The 22857-nt window shown below is 38.9% G+C and overlaps 3 protein-coding genes and 1 long non-coding RNA gene across 4 annotated transcripts; 2 read left to right on the top strand and 2 right to left on the bottom strand.

The window, feature by feature from the left end:
* Nucleotides 1-3935: 3935 nt before the first annotated feature.
* LOC311251523 (E3 ubiquitin-protein ligase TRIM39-like) lies at nt 3936-8456 on the top strand. The gene is made up of 8 exons (XM_084343989.1): nt 3936-3978; nt 5054-5644; nt 6139-6234; nt 6462-6695; nt 7049-7196; nt 7500-7526; nt 7654-7829; nt 7917-8456. Exons 2-8 carry the CDS (start codon nt 5057-5059, stop codon nt 8286-8288), a joined length of 1641 nt encoding a protein of 546 aa, XP_084200115.1. The 5' UTR covers nt 3936-3978; nt 5054-5056; the 3' UTR covers nt 8289-8456.
* Nucleotides 8457-10846: 2390 nt separating this feature from the next.
* Nucleotides 10847-13402, bottom strand: LOC311251455 (complement C1q-like protein 4). Its single transcript, XM_084343868.1, has 3 exons — nt 13274-13402; nt 12499-12627; nt 10847-11700 (listed from the first exon to the last, which is right to left on the bottom strand). Exons 1-3 carry the CDS (start codon nt 13377-13379, stop codon nt 11426-11428), a joined length of 510 nt encoding a protein of 169 aa, XP_084199994.1. The 5' UTR covers nt 13380-13402; the 3' UTR covers nt 10847-11425.
* Nucleotides 13403-18602: 5200 nt separating this feature from the next.
* LOC311251576 lies at nt 18603-19173 on the top strand. Its single transcript, XR_014621430.1, has 2 exons — nt 18603-18694; nt 18793-19173. It is a non-coding gene; the product is annotated as an uncharacterized lncRNA (long non-coding RNA).
* Nucleotides 19174-19296: 123 nt separating this feature from the next.
* Nucleotides 19297-21898, bottom strand: LOC311251357 (complement C1q-like protein 4). The gene is made up of 3 exons (XM_084343734.1): nt 21839-21898; nt 21106-21234; nt 19297-20362 (listed from the first exon to the last, which is right to left on the bottom strand). Exons 1-3 carry the CDS (start codon nt 21849-21851, stop codon nt 20091-20093), a joined length of 414 nt encoding a protein of 137 aa, XP_084199860.1. The 5' UTR covers nt 21852-21898; the 3' UTR covers nt 19297-20090.
* Nucleotides 21899-22857: the final 959 nt, after the last annotated feature.

The following is a 22857-nucleotide window of genomic DNA, read 5'->3' as shown; positions in this document are numbered from 1 at the left end:
AGGATACACAACAGGGTCCTTCTCATACCTGCGGATGAGAAACATTCTTCAGAAAACTGTAAAATAAATAATTATATATAAAGGATAACTTGTGTGCAATCAGGCATAACCTCAATGCAGTTCATCAACTCATCAATAATGATGATGTTTGATGTTTCTGCTACTCTACGTCTACGAGGCAGCCAAAACCGCGGCGATGGTCACATAAGCCCGCTGGAGTTTGTTAAGCTTTCCCTGAGAAATAACTTAAATCAGTCAGGAGATGGGAGTTCAGCGTGAAACATGAAATGGGACTCAGGAAATCAGAAACTGTTGCGGCCACATCTTTACAGAGACCTGGCTCCAAGGATCATAACGCCAACAATGTGTAAGACTCCTGTAAGACGAGGGGAGACGGACGCTTTCATCACTGATGCTTGGTGCTCAAATGTGGTCAATGTTTTATGGTGTATTCTTAAATTGATTGAATTCATGAATATATCTTTATGCCTCAGTTAAACGAAAATCCTAAAACTGAGTAATTTACTGTCAAACTAAGCCACATAACATATTTTTTGACAAAAGACAAAAGTCATTGTCTAGGTCATTTTTTACATAAATCAGTGATTTCCTTCTTGTCCTAAATTTTTTCAGTGTGTGCAGATTTAAAACTGCTAAAAAAGAATTAAGAATAATTTACTAATATTCAGGGTGTTTCACTTATCGGTGCTCTTGCAAGTCTAATCTCAAGTCATTGTTCTGTTTCAAACCTTCAAACACGATCAGAGTCGACTTATTTCATGACTGAACCAACTTGATAAGATAAAATTATTTTACTTGTATTATGTCATTCTTTCCTCAATGTCAGTGTTTATATCTTGCATTTTAGCGTTTTTTTTAAATATTTGTACATGTGTTTTTATGTGTTAAGCATGAATGTATGGAGGGCTGAAACTGCCAAAATTAAAAACAAAACAAATTGCTCAATGAATAAATCAATATGCCATTGGATGCACTAAAATATGAAATATAAATATTATTTTTTTAATTTATGAAATGTGACTTAAATTCAGATTTCTGTTTTAATTTACCTATGTATTAATTACCCTATTTGTTTACTACATAAATACCATCAGACATTTTTGACGTATTTAATGGCATATGAAGTAATTTATTGAGCCATACATATATTTATTTTTGATTTTGGCAGTTTCAGTCCTCGACACTTTAGACTTATTACTCAAATTTCATTGTGCAACTCTGTGTTGTAGAATGACAAATGAATTACCTTGATTCAATTGAATCTACTTCTCAAGATAAAAAGGCTCGCCCTTTTTAAAAAAAAAAAATTTCTTACCTGGGCTTAAAGGATTGCAGGCCGGTGGCATCTTCAAATTCTTGTCCTTCACCTAAATCTGGCTGACTATTGGCGAGATATAACCTATTACCCGGACAAACGTTGTAACCAGGCCTTTTTATGCCCCTTTTTTGGTTCCTAGACATGCAAAGTATCATCCATCTCATCTCCTGACAGCTGTAATGTGATCTGAAAGCTCTGACCCATCCCAGAATCTCAGAGTCCGACGAATCACGTTGAAAATAAAAAGGGTGATTGACCTTTTTGAATCTCTCAGAACGGAAAATGTTAATTTTATACAGATGTAATGTTGTTTTTTGACACGGTACGAGTTTAAATGAGCCGTTGAACCACACAAATTATTGTTGAAGTGAAGGTAACTGTGCTTCTCCTTTAAGTAAACTGCGGTGTTGGATGGATGGTTTAGAAAATGTTTGTTGTGGTCTTGTATTCAAAGATGCAAAGCAGATGTAAAGCCGCACGGCCTCGCCTGATGCAAACACTATGCTAACATGAGGTGCTGTGAGGCTCCTTGTTTGGATAAGAAAATACACCTCTACCTATATTCTTTGTTGTTAACCTTTCTGTGATATAGCTCTTACTTTGTAGATAAATCTATTTTGCAGAAGCCCAAAATCAGTGGACCACCACTTGGAAATGCTTAGCGGGGAATAGTTCGGTTTCCACTTTCAGTCCAATCAGCAGCACAAATGTTAGTCAAGTACGGTTCTGCAAAATCACAGATAAGTTCAAACTTATGTTGCGACTTCACGATTGTTTGGGTTGAATTTTCAATTTATCTCTTGACACAAGGCCGTGCTTAGGGTTAGGCACAAAACACACTTGGTAAGGGTTAGGAAGGCATCATGGTTTGGCCTAAAATCCCTGTTTTGGTCGCTACGGTAACGGATGAAGATGGTTTTAACTTCAACTTTATCTTGAACTTTCATTTTTGGAGCATTTTGGCTGTATTAATGCATATTGCATACATTACATTACATTTTGTTTCTTTTAAATTTCAGCCTCAGCTCATATAATATGTTGATGATACACTGTGTATATTACAGACTGCTAAATCTGTTGAACGTGTTATGAACCATTAAAACCCAATAAAATGTTTTCGACCCATTGTCATTACAGCATAAAATCATGCATCCCATCAGGCTTTCATTCTGTGATACCATATGAGTTTTTATAGTTTTTATAATTTTTCACCACATAGGGCAATTTACCTGTATTGTGGCCCATAAGCCAAATACATGCTATTCCCCTTGTGTCCTATAATGCTTCATAATTAAACTTAATCCTCATGCAACTGATAAAAATACTATATATTAAAGTAATTTTTGTGTGTGTTTCTTTATTTAAAAAAAACAGTGGTATCATGTAAACAAACTGGTATTTAAAGGGTTAAAATCCTGAAAAAGATTGACTGTTTGGTCATTATTATCAGGACTGATGTTGTTTGAAAAATGTAACCCAGAGAAAGTTGAATGAATTATGAATATATTGTATTTTTATGACTAAATGTGGTACGAATAAATAAAAAATAAAAAATTATCAGTAACATTAGGATTAAAAGAACAAAAACAGGTTTAGAGACTAATGCACACACATCGCAATATACGAAATGTTAAAATAATTAAATATAATAATAATATCAGTAAAACGTAAATACAAATCTATACAAAATATAGTATGAAGAAAACAAATTAAATAAGTATAAACATTAAAACCATAAAAGACACCACATGAAAGCCAGACTGAACAGTTTTTAGTTTGCAGTTTTAGTTTTAGTTAACATGTCGACCTTGGACGTTACTGTGTATTGCACAAACGCTAACTGCTAACATGATGTCCTGGTGACTGGGCTGCCACTTTAAATGTAGTAAAGTGCACACATTCTGTCATTAAAAGTCTTTTTTCATGAGCCACTAAAGGTCAGTTACGGCACATCCTGTTTTTACTTTATGAGCCTGTAAAAGGACCCATCACATGTCACATGATCTCTAATCTGCAAATGAGCCACCAGTTTAGGAGAGCTGGACTGGTTCCAGGAAAACTGTGTGTCAAACAACAAAGATTACATCTAATGTGCCCTAATGTGTTCGTCTGCATGCCCTCAGTGAGGAAGTATTTGACGTATTGATGACGCTGCTGCCTGAAGCCAATCACGTTACCATGACCGTACCATAACAGTGGCAGATTTGTAATGCAATGCAGACCTGCAGCATTCCTCGGTCAGACTAGTGTGGCCAGTATGAACCTCAGGTGTGTCACAGCTGGAAAATGTTAACCATTGGACTCCACACCCATGAGGCAAACACACTCCTCCTGTGTGTGAGAGCTACTATTATATATCCATGATCACATAGTTCCTGCCACAACATGTTAGCATAACACTACCAATTCATTAACTAATAGTAGCTTGTGCCTTAAATGCTGCTATTTAAAGATCAGGTAAAGCAGTGCTGGGCGCAGGAGGGGGCGGGCCGGGTCAGGCTGATGAGTAACTGTGTTGACGTGGACATTTTCCTGTTTCACAGGTAGCCCTGTAATATATCCATAACCATTCATACAGCAGCGGAGTCACCTGCTGTGCCATCAGTGAGGACAGAAGTGTGCCGATCAGAGGAGTATCTGTGAGTATGAGCAATATGCTGTAGGAGCTGAAAATACTTATGTTGTGTTGTGAAAAAGACAGTTAAACTTATCAAGTTTATGCAGGGAATAGGACTTTATTGTAATCTAAGCTCAGTAACTTAACTTTCCATCTAAAAGGATTTTAAAGTTCCTGCTTATCTTTCTCTTTCCATATCTTTTCCACTTTTTATGCTTGTGAACTTGTTTTTCTTTTGAAACAAAGGCGATTGCAGCCCGGTAAGTTGATATGACTGTATAAACCATATTTCCTGGTTGTAGTGGGATTGACAGATGAGATACTGTAAGCTGCAGTCTGTGTAAGGCCTCAAGCTTTACTCTGGTTTTATTTGTAGCCTATGCTCAGAAAAAATGGATTTAATCATTATTATTCAACTTCTGAAGTATTAAAAGTACGATATAAAATGTTAATTATTGAGTTTAAGAGGTGATGGTGAGGTGAACTTATTTTTGCTTAGCTAAGCTAACAAGCTTCTGGCTGTAGCTTCTTTCATAAAACTTACTGAGTATTTACACCTAGTATGCTAACTGCTAGTGTAGCTTTTCTCAAGCTGAAACTAAAGCTAACTTGCTTATATGATCCGTTTAGGGATTTCTTTTTGCAAGCAAGCAGTACTAATCATATTTCTAACTCACTATAGCTATTTTCTCAACTGGTAATGGGAAGTGGGTGCACTGGTGTAATTATTCTCTCTGGGAAGTGTGGGTGTGTCCGAGAAAACAATGGCTAACACACTGAGCACACCAAACAGTGCAGGGTGTGAGTCCTGAATTTCAAGTTGTGCATAGGTCCACATATTTACACAGATATGGCAATGCATGATAAATAAAGTGGAGGGTGGTCAACTATGTTTTTACTTTGATAACCTTTCATTTAATGTTTTTTTCACCGATTAATATCATATATTTTTAGACAATTACATTGTTTTCCTAGTAAGTTCAGTCTGATTTTGACATGTCACTATTTGTTCTACGTATACATCTTTGCATGCACTTCCTCTATCAAAGATCTTCCCGAACTGATCACACAACGTCCTCTTTTTAACTGTTCTGCAGACAATGGCCTCCTCAGGCAACATGTTACCAGAAAAGCAGTTCCAGTGCTCCATCTGTCAGCAGGTGTTCACCGACCCGGTCACCACTCCCTGCGGACACAACTTCTGCCAGGCCTGCATCCATAGTGTGTGGGACAGCAGCGAGGTCTGCCAGTGCCCCACCTGTGACAAAACATTCGCCCCCCGGCCTGAAATAAGCATCAACACGGCCTTCAAAGAGCTGGCGGACACATTTAGGAAGATAATAGTCTGTTCTTCGGCTTCACCGCTGTCCACAGCCAAACCGGGTGAGGTGGTGTGCGACGTCTGCGCCGCCACGTCGCTGCAGGTGTCGGCCCTCAAGTCCTGTCTGGTGTGTCTGACCTCGTACTGCGAAGCCCACCTGGAGCCTCACCGGAGAGTCGCCACCTTGAAGCTCCACAAGCTGATCGAGCCGGTGAAGAACCTGCAGGACAGGATGTGTAAGAAGCACGAGAGGCTGCTGGAGATGTTCTGTCGGGACGAACAGAAGTGCGTGTGCCAGTTCTGCACCGAGACCGAGCACAAAGATCACCAGGCTGTTACGATAGAGGACGAGAGTGAGAAGAGGAAGGTACACACTGATTTTAAGAGTTTCTGAAGACCAAAAAGCAATCTATGGATCACTATGGATGCCTTGAAATTAATATTTATTGCCATGAGAAGTAACATTTTAAAAGTGAACACAAGGGATCATGGGCTGTATTAAAGAAGGCTCAGGAAGCTTATGCTCATTCTCAGTTTAAAAAATTTAATTTGGGTTACTACCAGAACAGGTTTACATGCTTTAATGCTCCAAAATACCCAGTCTGCCCTGATTGGTCCGCTCAGACATGCCTGAGCCAGCCTCGCTAACAACAACAGAGCAGCTGAGCTAAAACAATTCTTACATACCAAACTAGCCACGAGGCATAAATAATGCAAACGTGTGACATGGTGATGTAGTGTGATGTCACAGAGTCACAAAATTTAAGGCGGTTGGACTTTTTAACTCGCAAGACCTTTTGCATGCACAAGAACTGACGAAGGAGTATTGTTACAGTTTCAGTTTGTGCTCTGCCTGTTCAGGTCCAAATGAAGAAGACTGAGGAGGATTTTCAGCAGATGATCCAGGAACGTCTGAGGAAAGTGGAGGAGATCAAAAACTGTCTGAAGCTCAGTGCAGTGAGTCTGAAAACAGCATTTTCTACTTTTTTTTACCCTTTGAACACCAATCAGAGTCTATTTATTTAATGGTTGAGCCCACTTACTTCAAGATGTGTTATCATGTAAAGTGAAGTTGCTGCATGGACATCAGTATTGCGTCATTTTCTCCTCAAATTCAGGGTTCATTTCTTGCTCTTTCATTTCAGTTTTACATTATTGTTCATTTTTTTGTCTTCCCCCGTCAGATAAGTGCCGAGGAGGAGGTGAAGGAGAGCGACCGTCTCTGTGCGTCTCTGATTCGCTCTGTCGAGGAGAGACAGACTGAGGTCAACACAGAGATCAGGGAGAAGCAGAGAGCAGCGGAGAGGAGGTCAGAGGAGCTCGTCAACGAGCTGCAGCAGGAAATCACTGAGCTCCAGAGGAGGAGCGCTGAGCTGGAGGAGCTGAGGAACACTGAGGACCATCTGAACCTCTTACAGGTTACAATCAGATGTCGAACGAGACACGTTTTTAGACAGTTTTTTTCCATTGGCAGATTTTGTTTACATATTACGAGCAAGATTCATCTTGTATTCATTGATTTGTTTGTTCTGGAAGTTTGTAGAGAGAGGTTAAAAGAAAGAAACTGATCAAAAATACGCTTCTTACATTTCACGTTTTTTTTCTTCCCCGTGATAAAGATGAGATATTTTTCTGTTAAAGATAGCAGAAAGTAAATCATTTCGGCTATTTTTGTTGAAAAATATTGATAGTGGTTTTAAGAATCTTATCAAAAGATCAACGTGCTATTTCAATCCATACACTAATATTAACATATCTTCACGTCTCGCAGAGGTTGCCCTCTCTTACCTCACCTCCACCCACCAGGGAGTGGAAGGAGATCAGCGTCCACCCTGAGCTCTGCGTGGGGACGGTGAGGAGAGCGCTGTCTAAAGTAAACGACACCCTGAGCAGTGAGCTGGACGGTCTGAAGAAGGAAGGTAAAGTCAACTGATGCGTCCTGTCTGGATGGAACAGCCAATCTTCCTTTAAAAAACACTCAATTTTGTGGTTTGTTGAGTTTAGAGAAACTATATAAACATTGTGAAACACTGTCTAAGACAAATTCTTGTGAAATCGGTCAATGTTATACATTAAGTTCTTTCTTTATTTGTCTAAAAACATGTTAATGCCAGGTCCACTTGTGATTAGTTGACCCAAGACAAATATAAATAACAGGTCTGAACAGGGCCTCTCATATAAACTGCAAATAAGCTCATACAACATGTTTATCTTTCTGACAGAGATGAAGATGGTACAGAAATATGCAGGTAAGACCACATTCAACATAATCATTTTGTTTCAGTGCATTGCATTTTCTGGTTTTGTCTTCTTAAGTATCAGGAAGACGAGCAGTAGCACTAGAAGTGGATGTAAAAGTCATCTTTTTTCCCATAGTTGACGTAGTTTTAGACGCAGACACCGCCCATCCAAACATTGTCCTATCAGCTGACGGAAAGCAGGCGGGCCGCGGCGAGCTGCTGCACATCGTTCCTGACAACCCCCAACGGTTTGACCCCGTCATCTGCGTTGTGGGCAAGAGAGGCTTCCTCTCGGGGAGGTTCTACTTCCAGGTCAGCGTCTCGTTCGATGATTAATATATCATAAATCACAGTAGCCATGAGATATAGCTGAATATGTCCTCTTGCATCGTCATTCAGGTTGCAGTGGGGACAAAGACCTTCTGGGACCTGGGTGTGGTCAAAGAGTCGGTCAACAGGAAGGGGATGATCACCTCGAAGCCAGAGAACGGCTACTGGACGGTACGGCTGAGGAGCGGGGACGAGTATCGGGCGTTGGACTCCCCCTCGGTCCTTCTGTCCCTCAAGGAGAAGCCTAAGATCATCGGAGTCTTCACAGATTACGAGGAGGGGACTGTGTCATTCTATAACGTGGAGACCAAGTCTCAAGTCTACACCTTCACCGGGTGTTTGTTCTCGGAGAGGATCTTCCCCTTCTTCAGCCCGGGTGTTTGCGATGAAGGGAAGAATACAGCGCCGTTGGTTATCACAGATGTCAGTCATGAGACATAGGCCTGAGGATGAGGCTTTGACGCTGCAAGGTTTTTGACTTTCATGACTGATTCAGTATTTAATAGTGAAGTATCTGGGTTTCTGCTGTGCATACACAAGTAGTTCGTATTAATCTTCCAGGCAAGTCAAGGTGTCACAGCCTTGAATGTTTTACCATTATAAGTTTTATAGTTGCCGACGCTGAACTGTATTAGTGTCTGAGCAGTACATGTTGGGGAGGATGGATGTTGTTAGTGCAGCCCTTTTAAAAAGTCCAGGGTATTCACATGGTGGGGGGTGGTGGTGGCGCAAGCTGAGAAACCAGCGACTGCAGTTCGAGGTAGTGTTTCAACATTTTTAAGCTTGACACCACTGGGTATTTTTAATTGAACCTCAGGGAAAATATACATAGCTCAACTCCAAATACCTTTTTAGTTATAAATGTTTTAGGTTTGGCACTCAGAGCTCAATTTCATAATGTTTCTGTGATTCTTTGTATTCTAAGCCTAAACAATTGCATTTTTTTTTTGGATTGGGTTGAAATTTGTCCTGGACATCCAAGACATACATTTATTGAAGAATTCATATCTCAACTAGTTTTCAGTGTCTCGCAACCAAGTGTTGATTCTGTGTAGCATTAATGTAGTCCTGTCACTGGGTGAGTTGGCATGGAATGACCCTATAGAGCGTTGGCCTATAGTCCTAATATCAATACACAAGAAAACATGATTCAGTAAAGATTTAAAAACAATATGTATTCCTAAGCAATCACTCAATATGATCTTTTTAATGTCGTATGGCGTTATTTGTAGTATGTTTTTGCACTGGATTTATCTCAAATGAAACCAAAACTGTCACAAGTACAAATAAAAACAAGTATTTATATTGCTAGTGAGTAAAAGTGATTGTTTGTTTTTTTGTATATTTAGGACCCCATTCTCATGCCGTCATGTACATCATAATGCCAAATGGCAAACTTAAAGGAGGCATATTATGCTAATTTTCAGGTTAAAAAAATTATTTTGAGTTACTACTAGTCTGGTTTTACGTGCTTTAATGCTCAAAAAACACAACACTGTATTCCTGCTCTGTTTTAGCTCCTGTCTCTTTAAGGCCCCCCTTCCTGAATACCCAGTCTGCTCTGATTGGTCAGCTCACACACTCCTGAGCCAGCCCGCTAACAATAACAGAGCAGCTGTGCTAAATCAATTCTTACGAGCCAAACTAGCCACTTGGAATAAACTATGCAAATGTGTGACATGGTGATGTAACAAAGTCCCAGAATTAAAGGCGGGACTACTGACGAGGCGTTTCAGGAGCAGTGTTTTCTGTGGGAGAGAGGAGCTTCTGTTGGTGCGGACTTTGACCTTTTTAACTTTCAAGACCTTTTAACATGCAGGAATCCATATAACACTCTGAAGGAGAGGAAAAATCGAAAAAGGATTATATGTCTCCTTTTAAAAGACTCAACACATCTCTGAAAAATAACGCTTATGATTGTGTTATAATCTCATTGTATTTATTTATTTTTAACTGAATTTAGACACTAAATAGGCATACAAGAAGCTGCTGGGTGACTCTTTTAATAACAACTTTAACCTCAGTTCAGGTTACAGGTCTGTCAAAAACATAATAATGCCCTGACCATCAAGTTTCAATCTGTCTTTCAATCCACGATGATTTGTTTTTTAAATGGAGAAGGACTGCTTATTTTACTCCTGGCCAAGAAACCTTTTTTGTTTTGCAAAACCTTTGCATCAGTCCAGACAGACCTTGCATGCTCTTTGCATTCCCAACCAAGCACGGAGGACATAGAGGGAAGCATTCAGTGAGAACAGTGCAAACTGTGCGATCAGGTCCAGTTCCCTCATACACGAGTGCTTCTGTGGTGTGGCATCCAACACATCCTCATACCTGAATCCATCTTCCTCATTATGTGAAATGTGCCGTTCTTTGTATTACTTCACCTGAGTTGCTGCCGTAATTAGCACCATGGCCACTAGAGGTCACTAGTTTCTAACCTGCTATTTAGTGCTTGGCAGGAAGTTTGAGTTTTTGAAACTGCTTGTTGAGGCTGAAAACAGGTTGATACAAGTGGTGAGACTAAACCAAAATATACACTTATTTTCATGCAGATATGCAATTAGTTGATACACTGACCATTTCTCCATTTGCCTCTCAGGACTAACATGAATATGACATTCAAGTGCATATTTTATTATCAAAGAGGTTTTTATGTATTTGACCTTTACTGATTATTATCTGTACATGTCATTAAAACTGTCGACTGTAGATGAGAGTTTGTGCTCAAAAACCAGGTGAAACAATATTCAGATGCTCAGTAGATCTTTATTGTTGCATTAGGAGCCATCAGCAGCAGTACACAGACATGACTGAGGAGAGGCAGTCTCTCCTCAGTTCTTACAGCACTTTGAGATAACACACATAAACTGTAGACAACAACAGGATGTACATGATTTCACTCAAGGTGTTATTCAACCTTTCTTTACCTGGTCGTGACATTTTCCAGGTTGAAGACACATTGTTCTTCTTCCTTCGTACATCACAACATATCAAACATCCTCCACCTGCTCCTTAAACTCCTCCACACATATATCCTCTTGTTGTACAGACACACAGGAAGAGGTCTGAACCCCCTCCAGGCTGAACTCCTTTATAATGAGTTTACTTGTATTTAGTTTCCCAACAACTTAAACATTGCAACATCATGGTGGATATATAAGACAGCAAGCAAAAGCAGAATCATGTTGGTTAAAACTCAGGAAGTTCCCTCACACCTGAGATCAATGATTAAATATTTAATATTTGACTCTTATCTGGTAAATCTGATGTGACTGTGCACAAAATTGGCACATGGACCTGAGGGTGGTGAAGCTCATGTAGTGTCCAAAATGAAAGTGTTGATCCTCTGTGGACCATCCGATTGTGATATTTATTGTCACTTTCATGACATGAAACAGTAAATGGATCAGTTCAGACTCAGTGGAATAATGATATATTCTGGCTGATCACAGTAAAATGACAGCAACAGCCACCTGTTTTAATCTAAATGTACATTTGAATGGTAACAGAGTCGGTGCATCATTGATCTCAGGTTGTTGGAAACATCTTTCTGAATTAATTGATTCTCACTGATTCTAACTGAGCTGGAAACCACTGAAGGAGGTGTGGTTGTCAGCTGCCCAAACATGATTATTTGCTCTCATGCGCACATAAACCTCGTCTCCTTTCTGCAGCTGCAAGACAGCTGCATTTCCTCCATTATCAGCTGTGTCAGAGCCTGATTTGTGATCAGATGTGCTGACTATCACCTCAGAGTTCTTGAAGAGATCCAGCCATGATCTGTGGTGTCCTCCAGCGTGATAGAAGAGGGTGAAGTAATAAACACCTGCAACAGGTGCAGTGAAGATACCTGTGAAAACAACAGTGTTCATCAGTTTTATGGGTTTCTGAAAGGCTTTGAATGAGAAAGTAATAATTACAACATGGTAGTGGCGTGTAGCCAAATATGAATACTTTTTGGATCTGCATCTGAATTTTTGCAGTAATATTCAGTAAAGGAAACAAATGCATCTACTTCATGCATGGGTGTAGAAAGCATTAAAAATGTTGGTGGGACAATTTTAACAGAGGTTTGGAGTTTCTCCTCTCGAAAATGTTTAAGCAGAGTAGATGTCATTTAACAGGTGGTTTGATTCTTTATCTGGCTATAGTAGCATCAGAAAAATTATCAGTAGGTCGACATTTTGCCATTTCATCCTGAGGAAGTGCCCCAGAAAACATGTTTGAAGATAATAAATCCCTAAACGTATGTAAATTGATTCAATGACTAATTTATCATGGGCATCGCAGCCATTATACTAGGATGGGAAAAGTCCCACCCACTTTTCAAAATTAGTATGAATGCCCAGATTAATGAAACTACATGTCAAGTTTTTACTGCTACGTTGCACCGAGACACTTCATTGTTAATATACACTGTAATATTACTGGTTACTGTTTTATCGGTCTGGCACTACACGGGTCATCAGTGAACTTAAACCATAATCTGTTGCACTTTGAACAGGCACAGATAGAAATCAGATTACCAATATTAATATTAATATAATATTAATGATATACAGCTACAATATATTCATCAGGCCAGTTTGTAAAATGTATCAACAATCTAACAGTTACAGGTGATTTAGTCTGCGTGTGATGTCCTTACCTGTACAGCTGCTGTAGGCATCACCGATGTTTGTGAACACTTTGCTGTAAACCAGAGTTGTGTCTGTGTTGAATGGTCCATGTGCCCCACCTTCCTCTAACACTGCACTGAACGCCACCTTGGTTTTGCCTGTGTAAAATAACATGTTTGCATCCTGTTATTTTATTGAAGCATTTCTCTTGTAGAACATTTTGTATTTCATCACAATACAAACATACAGAAGAGGATTAGGGCCACTGTAAAACAAATATTTAGTTCTGACTTTTTTTTCACAAGTCTGACTTTAATTCTGACTTTGAACTCTGATTTTTTTTTTTTTTTTTTTTTTTTTACAGTAACCCTAATCCTTTTCTGTACAAACAAGACTTAAAGAGCAACTTGTAGGTTGAAGTTTAGTACAGGTTGAACTGTTGCCAGTAACTGTTGAACATTGTGGAGTGAAACGACACAGTGTTAGGAATCAATTTCTTGCTGATGTACGTTACTTCTCTACATTTTTGTTCATTACTGGCCCCTTGGAGGCCGAGCAGCCTTAAAACTTAAAGACTGGGGTTCATCACATGCATATGAACATGTTTCAACCTTATCAGTGTCAAAACCAGCACTGAATTCACATTGATATTGATTACCATTAATTCATTACTTAATTACGAATGATCACTTTTTTGTTTTTGTTTTTAAATCCACAACATCTTCCTGCACAGGCACAGAAAACTAAAAGTCGCTCTTTGATAAATTATTAATTCAAATGTTGAAGAAGAAAGTCTCATTCTACCTGTTTCCCCCAGTGTCTCCAACCTGTTTTCCAAAGCTATCAGTTGTTCTGCCATGGCATACAGGGATTGCCCCAGATCACTCATGTTGGGTTTGCAGGAAAACATGTTCTTCGCTCGTCTTCAGTCTCCAAAGCTGTGATCAACAGGATCGCTGCTGCTGCTTTTATATTGTTCGATCGATGGTAAGGTGTTGTCACATGTCCCCCTTAACCAATTACAGAGAATCGTTTGTGGTGGGAAAAGTTTTCATCCTGGCTATAAACATGACTGTAAGAAATTTCTCAGGAAAATGTGAGGCTGTGCCAACCTGTGTACTGGTTTACAGAACTTTCATCAGGCGTTTTGATCAAGTATTTCTCATGAAACACGCTGACAGTGTGACCAAAGATAAAAGAAAAAAAACACAGGCTGAGTGATATCAAATGGTTTCTGGGAGGTGATTATTCAGCACAATTTTCGCCAAATTGCCTGATATCATTTGTGACATCTTGTGCACAAAATTGGCACATGGACCTGAGGGAGGTGAAGCTCACATAGTGTCCAAAAAGTGTTGATCATCTGTGGAGCATCAGACTTTTATGTTTAAATTTCACTTTCATGACATTAAAGTGCCTCGTCTCAGTGTCTCTGTCCACGGAGTGAAGGCACTGAGACGAGGCAGTAGAGAACGTACATAACGGCATAACATCCTTAAATCAACCCATAAACCCGACCGAGTCATAGGGGTCTGAAGGATTTTCCTAAAAAACGTTGCATAGTCACAAAAATATCTCCTCTCAATAATCACTTATGACCCATACACATAGTATTAATCTATTAACATCAAACACACATACAACAGGATTAAATGTTCTTTCATGGGTTGACAGGATTCTCCTACTTCTTGAGCAAAACAAACAATTTAAAAACACTGTTGGATCATCATCTTCACACAAGTGAAAACATGACTGTTATTCTGGTTTGTTTTTGACAGATGGCAGGTGATTAATGTTATTGATGACACTTCTAGATGGTGGGTATGATAACGACAATGAATAGCTGCCTGTGGCTATTCTTGAGAAAATGTCAGCTCAGAGTTTCAGGTGGCATTGTTTCACATGGTTTAAGATACATTGTGCAATCAACATCAACATCTAAACAAAAGCTGCACACACACGGACACACACACACACACACACACACACACACACAGTCTCAACTGATGTTTATAACACATCTCAAACATTCTCCACCTGCACCTGCTCCTTAAACTCCTCCACACATATATCCTCTTGTTGTACAGACACACAGGAAGAGGTCTGAACCCCACTCCAGGCTGAACTCCTTTATAATGAGTTTACTTGGATTTAGTTTCCCAACAACTTAAACATTGTAATATCATGGTGGATATATAAGACAGCAAGCAAAAGCAGAATCATGTTGGTTAAAACTCAGGAAGTTCCCTCACACCTGAGATCAATGATTAAATATTTAATATTTGAGTTTTATCTGAGCTTTGAGCAATAATATGTATAATTAAAGCCGACTAGTTGAGTTAGCATCTGACCAAAAGTCTGAATCTAAATTTTAACTGTAATGGTAGTTTAGTAGATGCATCATAAATTGCCTGATATCATTTGTGACATCTTGTGCGCAAAATTGGCAGATGGACCTGAGGGGGGTGATGCAGTGTCCAAAATTAGAGTTTTGGACACTACATGTGTCAAAATTTAAATGTTGATCACCTGTGGACCATCAGACTTTTATGTTTATTGTCACTTTCATGACATTAAAGTGCCTCGTCTCAGTGTCTCTGTCCACGGAGTGAAGGCACTGAGACGAGGCAGTAGAGAACGTACACAACAGCATAACATCCTTAAATCAACCCATAAATCTGACCCGAGTCGTAGGGGTCTGACGGATTTTCCTAAAAAACGTTGAGTCACAAAAATATCTCCTCTCAATAATCCCTTATGACCCATACATATAGTATTAATCTATTAACATCAAACACAAACAACCCTGATTCAAAATGTGGTGATTCTGAATGACATTTTTTCTGATTAACTGAAGGATTAAATGTTCTTTCATGGGTTGAAGATTCTCCTACTTCTTGAGCGAAATAAACAATTTAAAAACACTGTTGGATTAGCTGGAAAATGCATCGTCACACAGCTGAAAACATGACTGTTGTTCTGAGCTGTTTTTGATGGAGGGCAGTTGATTAATTTTTTTGATGACACATCCAGATACTGGGTGTATTAACCACAATGAATAGCTGCCTGTGGCTATTCTTAAGAAAATGTTGGTTGACAGAGTTTCAGGAGGTGTTGTTTCATAAGGTTAGATACACACATGTGCACACACACACACACACACACACACACACACAAACACACACACACACACACACACACACACACACACACACACACACACACACACACACACGTGCACACACACTCACGTGCACACACACACACACACACACACACACACACACACACACACACACAAACACACATGTAACTTTATAACGAGTTTACTTGTATTTAGTTTCCCAACAACTTAAACATTGTAATATCATGGTGGATATATAAGACAGCAAGCAAAAGCAGAATCATGTTGGTTAAAACTCAGGAAGTTCCCTCATACCTGAGATCAATGATTAAATGTTTAATATTTGAGTTTTATCTGGTATATTTGATGTGACTGTATATGTATAATTAAAGCGGAATAGTTGAGTTAGCATCTGACCAAAAGTTTGAATCTAAATTTAAACTGTAATGGTAGTTTAGTAGATGCATCAGTGATCTCAGGTTTGTGGACTCAGCTCCAACCCAAAAACAAGTGATATCAAATGAGTTTCTGGGAAGGTGACTCTTTAACAAGATTTTCGCTAAATTGCCTGATATCATTTGTGACATCTTGTGCGCAAAATTGGCACATGGACCTGAGGGTGGTGAAGCTCATATAGTGTCCAAAATTAAAGTGTTGATCATCTGCGGACCATCAGACTTTTATGTTTACTGTCACTTTCATGACATGAAAGTGCCTCGTCTCTGTTTTGTCAAACATTATTTGTTCCACCATTTCAATCATTTCTTTTTAGATGTGAATATAAAATGTGAAGAATGTGAAGTCTGAAAATACATTTGTTCAATTTTTTTGGGTCTGCACCCATGATCAACAGGTTACTTATTGTTTGTATTACAGTATTGTGATCTCAGGTCAGGTTATTGGTAGTTTGCTTTGCTACACGGCTAATTTTGAGGTGAGTTGAATTATGCGTCTATGCACAGACTGAGGGTCTTTGCATGCAAGTAACTATCTTCTCTAACTTGGCATCACATCACACGCACACACTCCTTCAGCCTGGAGCATATCACACCCACATGTGATATCAGTGAGCACATGATGCGAGCACCACCATTGTTTCTTTGAACCCTTCGATCAGCAATCGTGTAGTTCCTTTGGATCAGCCATTTTGTTTGTAGTCTTCCTTTGTCCATGCCGTGTGGCATGGTACTTTGAACCCTAGCCACCATTTTGCTTTTGTTCTTTGAGACACACACACACCTGTGTATATAGTACATGTTAATTTGTGTGTTTTCATCTTTTTGTTAAATAAAAGACTTTTGAACCTTCATGCTGTCTATTTAATATTTGTACAAGAGTGAATGTTGCCAACCTCTACCCCGTCAAGTACTCCGAAACCCTTAAATTTTGGTTGTAGTTCAGTTAATTATTAATCAGAGTCACCAAGTGACATTTGAGTACCTTTTTTTTATGAGCCTGATTTGGTGACTTGGCTATCTTTTTCCCTTCTTCAAGGGTGGCGCCCCGAGGTGATGTAATGTAAATTGGATCTTATTGATCAAAATTAATCATTATCCCTGATAATCATTAATTACTAACAAGCAAATTTAATCCAAAACTCCCTATTCACGTCGCATGAAGCACTATATATGGGGCCCCGTGTGAGGCAGTGTACTGTTGGCAATCATTCATAATTGTGCAATATTAATTTCAGCATAATTTGGCCAATGCTAAAATTTGAGATTCACATCTTGAACCCTTTAGCCAAAAGTCTTTACATTTGACCCCACTAGTCTACTGCAGGTGTAGTGTAATGAACAACACAGGCACAGCCAATGTTGTGAGAAAACTACAGTGCCTTCAATCATTCAGCAGGGTAATTTGAACCCTAGCCACCATTTTGCTTTAGTTCTTCCACACACACACACACACACACACACGCACGCACACACACACACACACACACACACACACACACACACACACACACACACGCACACACACACACACACACACACACACACGTATATAGTACAGTATATGTTAGTTAGATTGTGTGTTTTCATCTTTGTGCTAAATAAAATACTTTTGAACCTTCATGCTGTCTATTTAATATTGTACAAGAGTAAATGTTGTCAACCTCTACTCTGTCAAGGACTCCAAAACCCTTTGACCATTACTAGCTGTCAGAAAAAAAATATCAATATTTACATCTTTGTTAAAGTTGGGAAAAGACTGTAGTAAAAAGAAACCAACACTGATTCAATGACGTGTTAAACAAACAGTGGTCTCCTATGTTAAAGTACCATCTTCAGTTCATCAGTAAATCCACCACATTTTCCTCACTGTGTAACAATGTTATCTGACTTCCACCTTTGTTTCCAAAGAAACCCAGGATGTTTGGCAATAAAGGTGAAACTCGAACTTCAAACTTGGGACTCATTAATGTATTATGGCATCTGAGTGAAAATAAAGTTTTAAAAAAAGTTTTTGGAGCAGCAGATCTTCACTGATTAATTACATGTATATGATGGGAAAACTTATCAGCTCTTGCATTTAACACATTTTGAGTTAAAGTATCTTCTATATCATGAAAAATGTGTTGAACTGAAGCTGATCCTTCTCTAGCACTCAGTTTAGGTATGTTATGCTGAAAGACTCCACTAGATGTCGCTGTGTCATTAAATAATGTGCTGTTTCAGTTGGCCTCCTCACAGGAAGTCACTCCAGACATGAGGACTCTGTTTGGTGAATTTGAAATTTGTTTGAAAGTAAGTGCATTTTTCCAACATCTTATGGTTTTACATGTATTGAATTGAAATGAACTGAATGCAATTATATCTTAAATACTCTTAGGAATATTTCATATGCTCTTTCAAGGTTTTCTTCTTTATATAACATTTCATAATTTTGGTTTAGTAATTCACTTTTTAAAGCTACATTGACTCCTTTGTTCTTACTTTGTTATGATCTGGACTTTGTGGTGGCCAGTTGTGGTCTGTTTCTGTGCTTTATGTTTCAGAGGTGCTTGGTGAGGCTGGGTGTGGCTTATAATCAGCACCTGCTCTTATACCCAGAGCTTCCCTCTGCATTGTGCCAGAATATTGTTGCCAGTTCCAGTGGTACTTGATCGCTCTCAGTATCTCTAGTGTTTATGTATTTAGAAAGCTTTCTTGTGTTCACTCGCAAGTGCTTTAATCCTGCCTTCCTCCTCTTCCAGTGTGACCGGAACGTACCTGCGAACCAGCTCCTCAACCACTCGCCACCCAGCCTGCCGTACCTCTGCCATCCCTCACAACCTCTAATGCCTGCACCACCCTGTAGCCACCGGCCTGCGCTCGAGGTCACCGCCTCATAAATTGGATAAAGTCTTAACTGAATTGTAATGACAAAGTCTTCAGTTGGTTTGTGGTTACTTGGATAAGGCAGATCTATATTCAAACCCTGACATTTAAATTTGACCTTTTGATTAGACATTGTAAACATTTCTTCCATCCATTAATTATAGATTTAACATTTAATAATCATGTTTTTTATAAAGTGTTACCAATGTGATTAAAATTGTGAATTTGCTACAAAATAAAAAACTTTTGATAATTAATTATTGCTATTATGACACATTTAACAAAGATACATACATGTAAGCTGAGAAATAATTATGGTATGATTTTTAAAGTCTAAAAACATGAACTAGAGTTTGTTCAGATGCTCAGTAGATCTTTATTGTTGCATTAGGAGCCATCAGCAGCAGCACACAGACATGACTGAGGAGAGGCAGTCTCACTTTGAGATAACACACATTAACTGTAGACAACAACAGGACGTACATGATTTCACTCAAGGTGTTATTCAACCTTTCTTTACCTGGTCGTGACATTTTCCAGGTTGGAGACACATTGTTCTTCTTCCTTGGTACATCACAACATCTCAAACATCCTGCACCTGCACCTGCTCCTTAAACTCCTCCACACATATATCCTCTTGTTGTGCAGACACACAGGAGGAGGTCTGAACCCCCTCCAGGCTGAACTCCTTTATAATGAGTTTACTTGGATTTAGTTTCCCAACAACTTAAACATTGTAATATCATGGTGGATATATAAGACAGCAAGCAAAAGCAGAATCATATTGGTTAAAACTCAGGAAGTTCCCTCACACCTGAGATCAATGATTAAATATTTAATATTTGAGTTTTATCTGGTAAATTTGAAGTGACTGTGAACAAAACTGGCACATGGACCTGAGGGTGGTGAAGCTCATGTAGAGTCCAAAATGAAAGTGTTGATCCTCTGTGGACCATCAGATTGTGATATTTATTGTCACTTTCATGACATGAAACAGTAAATGGATCAGTTCAGACTCAGTGTAATAATGATATATTCTGGTTGATCACAGTAATATGACAGCAACAGCCACCTGTTTTAATCTAAATGTACATTTGAATGGTAACAGAGTCTGTGCATCATTGACCTCAGGTTGTTGGAAACATCTTTCTGAATTCATTGATTCTCACTGATTCTAACTGAGCTGGAAACCACTGAAGGTGGTCTGGGGTGCTGCCCAAACATGACAATCTGCATCCATGCGCACATAAACCTGGTCTCCTTTCTGCAGCTGCAAGACAACTGCATTTCCTCCATTATCAGCTGAGTCAGAGCCTGATTTGTGATCAGATGCCCTGACTGTCATCTCGCTGTTCTTGAAGAGCTCCAGCTTTGAATCATGTTTTCCTCCAGCATGATAGAAGAGGGTGAAGTAATAAACACCTGCAACAGGTGCAGTGAAGATACCTGTGAAAACAACAGTGTTCATCAGTTTTATGGGTTTCTGAAAGGCTTTGAATGTGAAAGTAATAATTACAACATGGTAGTGGTGTGTAGCCAAATATGAATAGTTTTTGGATCTGCATCTGAATTTTTGCAGTAATATTCAGTAAAGGAAACAAATGCATCTACTTCATGCATGGGTGTAGAAAGCATTAAACATGTTGGTTTGATAATTTTAACAGAGGTTTGGAGTTTCTCCTCTCGAAAATCTTTTAGCAGAGTAGATGTCATTTAACAGGTGGTTTGATTCTTTATCTGGCTACAGTAGCACCAGAAAAATGATCAGTAGGTCGACATTTTGCCATTTCATCCTGAGGAAGTGCCCCAGAAAACATGTTTGAAGATAATAAATCACTAAATGTATGTAAATTGATTCAGCCAGTATACTAGGATGGGAAAAGTCCCACCCACTTTTCAAAATTAGTATGAATGCCCAGATTAATGAAACTACATGTCAAGTTTTTACTGCTACGTTCCACCGAGACACTTCATTGTTAATATACACTATAATATTACTGGTTACTGTTTTTTTTAGTCGGTAAAAAACTGCACGGGTCATCAGTAAACTTAAACCTTCATAATCTGGCACAGATAGTAACCGATATTAAGAATGATATACAACTACAGTATATTCATCAGGCCAGTTTGTAAAATGTATCAACAATCTAACAGTTACAGGTGAGTTAGGCTGCGTGTGATGTCCTTACCTGTTGAGCAGTTGTAGGCATCACCGATGTTTGTGAACACTTTGTTGTAAATCAGAGTTGTGTTTGTGTTGAATGGTCCATGTGCTCCACCTTTCTCTAACACTGCACTGAATGCGACCTTGGTTTTGCCTGTGTAAAATAACATGTTTGCATCCTGTTATTTTATTGAAGCATTTCTCCTGTATGTCTCTTTGTATTTCATCACAATACAAACATACAGAAGAGGATTAGGGCCATTGTAAAAAAAATATTTAGTTCTGACTTTGAACTCAGATTTATGAATTTTTTAAAAAATGTTTTACAGTGACCCTAATCCAGTTCTGTACAAACAAGACTTAAAGAGCAGCTTGTAGGTTGAAGTTTAGTACAGGTTGAACTGTTGTCAGTAACAAAAACTGTTGAACATTGTGGAGTGAAACAACACAGTGTTAGAAATCAAATCGACGTTACTTCTCCTCATTTTTGTTCATTACTGGCCCGTTGGAGGCTGAGCAGCCTTAAAACTTAAAGACTGAGGTTCATCACATGCATATGAACATGTTTCAACCTTTATTAGTGTCAAAACCAGCACTGAATTCATATTGATATTGATTACCATTAATTCATTACTTAATATCACTTTTTTGTTATTGTTTTTAAATCCACAACATCTACCTGCACAGGCACAGAAAACTAAAAGTCGCTCTTTAATAAATTATTTATTCAAATCTTGAAGAACAAAGTCTCATTTTACCTGTTTCACTCATGGTGGATTTGCAGAGTAGATATTTTCTTCACTCGTCTTCGCTCCGTCTCCAAAGCTGTGATCAACAGGACCGCTGCTGCTGCTTTTATGTTGTTTGATCGACGCGTTGTCACGCCTCTCCCTTATCCAATTAGCAATCTGGCTGATTAAGTTTCAGGAAACTTACAGCCTCCACTAACTTGTTATACTGGTATGCACAAGTTGACTTTCCCTTATGAAACACAGCACAATCAGCAAACAGAAACCCAACTACACAACGAACAATTCCAACAATCATAACAACAAATGAGTTAACAAAAACTGCAAGCAGTGATGAGCAGGTCAGTAATGAGTCAGCTGATGGGATTGTGATTAATTGGAGGCATGTGGGAATGTTTAGGTATGTGGGTACATATGTGTATATGTGTGTGTATACATATAGGCATAGGAGGTGTAATGAGACGCACACACACAGCAAAGTTTAAATTGTTTATTGATATAATGGTTGTGGGATCAGCTGTTTACTTGTGCCATCAACGTTCACCTGAGTAGAGAAAGCCAGTGATCAGCGAGGCACTGTTGCAGTCTGTGGGAGGGTATAAGATCTGTTAGGCAAACTGATTGTGTATAATTATGTGAAGCATAAACTTACCTGTGCCGCTTCTCTCCCTGAGTTCCCCAGGGCTGCAGACACCTTTTATTAGTTCCGCTTGGTTGAGCGGGAGGCACCAAGTGGGGAGTAGGTAGAGGGGAGTTTGATTGCTGGGTTTCAATGTAAATATGTGTAAATTATTATGGGTATTTATTTGGGTTTATTTTCATTGTATTTGTATTAGGTGGGAAAGTTTAGGTAAATATTTGTTTATTAATTGTATGTTTAGGTGGGTGTGTAGAAAGGAATGGTACGTGCCAATGAGTGAAAGGAGGTGCTGGGGTATTTGAGCGGGTCAGTTGGAGGAGGATCAGGTTGGGTTAGGATGTTGGTAACATTTACATTTATATTTAGGACATTCAGCAGATGCTTTTGT

The sequence above is a fragment of the Pagrus pagrus genome (assembly GCF_965226575.1).
Source record: "Pagrus pagrus genome assembly, chromosome: 22".
NCBI lineage: Eukaryota > Metazoa > Chordata > Actinopteri > Spariformes > Sparidae > Pagrus > Pagrus pagrus.
The sequence above is the reverse complement of the archived record's forward strand: the minus strand, read 5'-3'. Positions and strand labels throughout refer to the sequence as shown.